General features: G+C 41.9%; 1 protein-coding gene across 2 annotated transcripts in view; it reads left to right on the forward strand.

Moving 5' to 3' along the window:
* The first annotated feature begins 2840 nt into the window (after positions 1-2840).
* Tapt1 (transmembrane anterior posterior transformation 1) overlaps positions 2841-6248 on the forward strand; it is a 63656-nt gene continuing 60248 nt past the window's right edge. The window contains exon 1 of one of the 2 annotated variants that reach the window (XM_017796553.2): positions 2841-2904. Coding sequence is in view for 1 of the 2 variants with exons in the window: in XM_029560518.1 (XP_029416378.1) it covers positions 2895-2904 (10 nt within the window). In the remaining variant the exon portion in view is untranslated. The remainder of the gene's footprint in view (positions 2905-6248) is intronic. The other variant, XM_029560518.1, reaches the window with a different exon arrangement.

Here is a 6248-nt window from a genome sequence, read left to right on the forward strand (position 1 = left end):
CCGAGGAGCCGGGGACTAGGCTGGCGAGCCCCGCGGCCGGTGACAGCTCGGAGCGCGGCCCGAGGCCCCCGCGGCGTCCCCGGGCCAGTTGCTCCCAGGACAGCGCTGCGGCCCGGGCAGTCGAGGCAGGTCGGAACGCTGAGTCGCGGGTCCCAGGTCCCCGGGCGCTGGCAAAGGGCAGCGCCGGGCTTCCTAGGTGATGCTCAGCCGAGGTGACTGCCGCTCCTCTGGGTTCTGCAAACTGCAGCTCCAGAGACCTGTTAACGTGCCCCCCGAAGACATTTTCCGTGGACTCAGCTGATCCTTGGGGTGGTGACCGTGAAGTTCAGTAGTTTTCCCTGAACCGAAATGTGGACCAGTTCTTAAAGTGTTGCGTGTGAACTTTTCCCAAACTAAACTTAAGCCAAAAAAAAGAGTTAACATGCCACTTTTGAACTCTATGTCCATAAACGCTTTTAAGCACATTGTTACATTAGAATTCCTGTGAGTTTTAGGATTTGTTTTGAAGGAATTTTTAAATCTTATTTGGCATTCATACTAAAGCTGTATGTTAAGCCCAAAAGAAAAAGGAAGATTTTTAAATGTTTCCTTGAGTATAGACTGATCATTACGTTTTAATTCGTGCATAAGTCTAAGATCTTGGACAGCAACTTCATTAAATTTCTTCCACCTTTAAAAATTGATTCTGGACACATGCAGTGGAATAAAGTCTGTGTTAGCCACAAGTTCCTGTAGTTTATATAAATAAATGTTTAAGTTATAACGCTTACTACATCGCTGCTTCTGGGTATTGAAATTATAGAACTACTGAAAAGGCTGATGGGTAGATCGTAATAGATTTGTTAATTCTCAGACGTGGACATAGTTTCTAGCCAGTCCCCATATCTCCGAATACTTTGGTACAGACTGCCTTGTTTGGTCTTTTATCGGTTAGCTACTTAAAATTTCTCCTGGCACCGTATTCTATTTGATGTAGTTGTCAGTTAAACGCTTGCAAGATTATTTACTTTGTGAATTGGCAGGGCCTAAGTAAGACAAAGTCTTAACTCTCTCAACTGCCTGTTTACTTAGACTTGAATATTGAAAGCACTCTGGTGCCAATAGATGTGACCAGGTTTCAGTATAGTTTAACTATTACTGAGCTTTAGAACTTGAACTTCAGGAGTGACAACCAGTTCTTCCCTGTGCCTCCTGGAGTGGGACTGGGTACCTGGACTTATGTAGACTTCATCACACTACATATTCATTCTCCACCAATGTGGTGCACTGAGCATAGCACACTTAACAGGTTTAAAGCTGGATTTTTAGCCCCCATAGCAAAAACCCTTAATGGGAAGACACCTCCACCCCTAGCTATTGGGATGGTGATTCTTTAACCTTTAATGGGTTAAAAAGCTGTAAACCCTTAATGGGAAGACACCTCCACCCCTAGCTATTGGGATGGTGATTCTTGTTCCCTGCTTGCATCAGTTTTTTATGAGGGGAGAGGATCAGAGTTACCCCTGCTTTGGTAGAGAGCAGTAGAGACCAGGTTTAGGCAGACATCCCAGGAGGATTTCGGCTAGAGGCACCAGCCAGTGGTTTTCCTGTCCAGTCTTTGTGTGAGCTGCCTTTTGTCCCCTTGTCTGTGTTCTAAGAGCCCAGCAGCTCTTGCTGTTGCTAATGCCCACCCACCTTTGACTAATACTGCATTTGGTGGTGGCCTCCCCACTAGACTAGAAATCTAGGCGTTCCCTGTTCACCTCCAGTGCCTCTCTCTTCCACTGTTCTAATCTTTCCTTCCTCCCTGTCCAGAATTTGGGAAATTTGGCTAGGCCAGAGTGCACCCCCTGAGGGACACCATCTAGTGTCAGACAGGAAGCATTTCTCTCTGCATCTTCTAAAGCTGAGTGCTCAAACCAAGGTATTGCCTGTCTGTCATTATAAATGCTCCTGGACTCGTGCTCCCTTCCTCTCTGGAAGTCTTTGCCTTGCCTTTTGAAAGTCATAATCTTAGTGTCTTGGCGGCGGCAACCATCATTTAATTCCAAAGTTCCCTTTATCTTTTCCCACAAGGAATTCAGGGCTTTTATTATAAGACATTGTTATAGAAGAAAGTCTATTATAAGGAAGTCTAGGATTCTTTCTAAATGGATAGACAGTTAAGGTGCTTATCCAGACTCTGAATAAAATTAAGCAAAGCATAGTGTTTAAAGCTCATTTTGTTATTGTATTCTTGCCCTTCCTAATTTATATGTTTAAAAAATATGTATATTAGAGTACATACAGCTATAAATCTGACATGCATTTACCTATATCAATTATAAGTCTTTGTTCCTTCGTAAACTCTTCTGTCTTTTAATTCTCAGAGGCTCTTTGTACATTTATATATTGTCTGGCAGATGCCAGTACTTTTAACACCTTGAAACAGAAGTGGATCTCCACTTCCATTCCACTCTATGTGGTCACTGACCTTGAACTCTGGGAATAGTGGTCATCAAGAACTGTAGTTTCACCTTTTCAAACTCTTAAAATTATACCATTTTCTGTTGCACTTTTGATGTAAACAGTTGATAAGTACTGCATATCATCCTGGTCTTGTGATTTTCCCTACTCGGCTCATCCATAAGAGTTCTAGATAAGAGTTTCTGTATAACTATATTCACCTTTGGGTATCTATCCAGCAAGTCAACTTTGGACTAAGAATTAGGCAATCTGTGTTCTTGGTTCAGTTGTTGAATCACTTTTGTTTAGACTGCTTGCTTAATGCACTTGGCTCTGCTTCATAAAGCCATACTAAGTAGTATCTAAATTACTTGTTCTCTCTGTGGAGACTTAACAGAGGTTTAGAGTAAGATTAATGTGACACCTGTCATTGAGCATGAACCCAGTCCTACATCAGGCAGGTGTGGGAGATGAACAGAGGTAAGCAGTGCTTATAAGATAAAAAGCCTGCTGTCAGCTGTGGGGAGCTGCGTTTCTGGGGAGCAGTGCTATGACTGTCTGTTCGTTTTTTAATGGTGGCTCTTGACTTCTGGAACTACACTTCTGTCTGTCTTTTCCTTCTCCTCCTTGCCTTCCCACAGCATGCTATACCTCCAGGAGAGGCTGACCACAGCAGGAAGGTCTGAAACCAGGAAAAGCCAGCTGGTCTCCCTTTACCAGTTTCCAGGGAAGATTGTCAATGGGATTTAAACTGTTTGTGTCCCTGCCTCCTGCTGCTCGTGTAATTGAAAATTTAAGCTCTTCTTAATTCCGTGATTTTATTAAAACCTATTTTCCTCTGACCAGTCTTCATTCTTCATAGGATGTGTTATAGGATGATCTCTGTGGTCACAAACATTTCCTCATGGGTAGTTAAACCACGCTTTAGAGTCAGTTGATTTCTTGTTCACCAAGATAGTTAGAAACCCTGTGCACATATGGTAAAACTGCCTGCTTCTCACAAAGTGAAGTTTTGCTCTCGAAATTCTCACTTTGCTCTACTTACCATACGTACGTAACAAGCAATAGAAAGTTACTTGTTTTGGTCTTTGATCTTGGCTTTTGAAAGTGTTTAACCATAGTTTAGCCTCCAGAATTCTACTCTAGCAACTCATTCCTTCTCCAGTCTAAGGAGCAGTCACACTGGGGGAGGGGAAAAAAAAACAGCCCCTAGGAAGACTCACAGGCCTGGTGGGAAGATTATTGATACTGTCTTCCCATTTTCGATCCTTTGCTTTGTAACCTTGGGAAAAGGTTAATTTTTTGTGCCTGTTTTCCATCTCTAAACTCATGAATGTTCTGTCTTTACTTTCCTAAATGAGACTATAAATTTTTTTTGAGTGTCCACAAACTCAAATATAAGCCAGATATGGTGACACATACCTGTAAATCTCAGCATTTAAGAGACAGAGACAGGAGCATGGTGAATTCATGGCCAGCCTGGGCTACATGGAGAGACCCATATCTTGAAAACAAACAACAACAACAAAAAGCCTCAAAAATTTGAATAGTATATAAAATGGTTCTTTTACTTACATTTGACCTGGGAAGGCAAAATTACATATTGTATTGACTCCCAGAAAAGTTGATTGCTAGTTTGCCTTGCACAAAGGTACACTGCTGTGTGATGTGCATTTAATGTTTTAGAGACCTGTGGTAAACTCTGTAAGCACTTCCATTATTTAAGACTATGGACTTGTATGTTTTGTATTTTCTTAACGGACAACCACTGTTCCTCTCCAGTTTGCCTTTTGAATGTGCAGTGCTATTTTAAGAAAGATATATTTAGACATACTGCTAAACATAGAAATATATATTACTCATTACTTTTAATTAATACTTTTTTATCCTAGGTTCTAATTTCTAAAGTAAGTGGTCTCAGATGATAAATAAGCATAATAGTTGTTATTTGGAGAGTAAGGAAAAAGCAGTTTACACTGTACTGTTTCCCTAGTTAAGATGCGGGATCACAGAGCAATTCTGTGGTAAGAGATGAATATTGATTAAAATGTGCTGGAGGAATTAATTTGGACTTAATGATTGGTATTATTATACATCTATTAATAGTCACAATTTTGCAAAACTTAATTCTTGTAGAAACACTTATAATTAAATAATCAAATAGCTGTATTTTAAAAAGACTTCTAAATGGTACTTCTTGTTCATAAGATGTAGATAAATGGAATAAAGTTAACACCTAAAAAGCTAAATCAGTGTTCATAAGATAAGTATTGGATTATTTTACTTGGGGAAAGACTGCTCCTAAATGGAAAGTCAAGTGTTTGCCATATGAGTGAGAGTGACTCTGATGCTAAGAAGGAAACACCACCAGAGAATGGTTTGCTGAGCCTACTTGGCCGGCAGAGTTCTTAAGAATGGTCCCCACAAAGAGGACAGTAGCCTTCCTGAGTAGCTAGCCCTGAAGCTATACCCAGAGCCATAGAATAAGTGGGCTCAGACAGCTCTATAGAATGCTAGAGAACAATGTCTAATAAAACCAAAGCATTGAACACAGGTGCACTTGAGTGCTGACTATCTTAGTATGAAATAGACTTCTCCAGAGAGCGGGAGAGGAGGAATACCATGCAAGCAGTGCAGTCCCCTTCCTTTGATGTGAATCCAAAGCTGACTTTGGCTGGGTCCTCTTCTCTAAAATGATAGTAGGTGGTTGGATGGTAGTCATGATGTCAGGGAGAGATCCTGCTGTAGTGGGAGATCTAAGTTCTTGGCTCCACTCTTTCTCCTCCTGAGTGAGTTTGGAGAAGTCTCAATTTTCTCAGTTTCTTCATTTGCATTTTATGAAGATCATTAACTGCTCTTTTTACTTAGAATTATGAGCATTGTATGGAGTAAGGCACACAAGACCTTTGTAAATGTCTTGCGTGCCTCAGAATGGAAGGGTCCTGGTCCCCGGAAAAGGGCCACATCTCCAGGAATTGTTGATAAGGAGGTAAAATGTTTAACATATTTCATATCATGAAGCTTGGATTTTTTTTTTTCAGCATTATTTTATTGTAGCCTTGCAAACCTTCAGCCCATCAGCCTGATGCTGATTGTGTGCACCGGTGGTTGTTTCATTCAGAACTTGGTCAGGGCTGGACATAAGGAAAATAAGGCTCCATTGTACTTGATCCCAGGAAGGTCTTGTTCTTACAAGGAAGTTGACTGGTTTGTAGCATAGCATCACAGAAGTAAACCCAGGAGCTGTGGGGAGCACAGAGAGCCAGGACTGGGGGGATTCTCATTTTTCAGAAAGAACACAGGGGCCTGTTTGAAACACTGGAGTGCTGGGCATGGTGGCACATCCCTGTAGTCCTAGCACTCTGGAAGCAGAGGCAGGAATGACTATAGCTTTGAGGCCTGCCTGATCTCTGTAGCATATAGCAACTCTGTAGTGAGTTCAAGGCCAGGCCAGGCTTCATAACAAGTCCCTGTCTCAAAAAGCACACCAACCAGCAACATGACCTACTGGTGCAGAGCATGCACGCTGCCAGGCTTTGAATTCTGGCCCTGCCACTATGGCCAGTGATATGACCTTGGAACCTTTGCCTGCCTGTGCTTTGATTTCTTCACCTGCATGATGGGCATAATGGAAGAACTTATTTTATGGTTTTGAGTATTTGCAATCAAAGACTACTATTTTTATTGTTTAATATCTTAACATTATAGAATCTTAGCTGGGTGTGGTGGCACATGCCTTTAATCCCAGCACTCAGGAGGCAGAGGCAGGCGGATCTCTGTGGGTTGTAGGCCAGCCTGGTCTACACAGTGAGTTCCAGGACAGC

The sequence above is a fragment of the Nannospalax galili genome, unplaced genomic scaffold, assembly GCF_000622305.1.
Source record: "Nannospalax galili isolate Female #2095 unplaced genomic scaffold, S.galili_v1.0 scaffold271, whole genome shotgun sequence".
NCBI lineage: Eukaryota > Metazoa > Chordata > Mammalia > Rodentia > Spalacidae > Nannospalax > Nannospalax galili.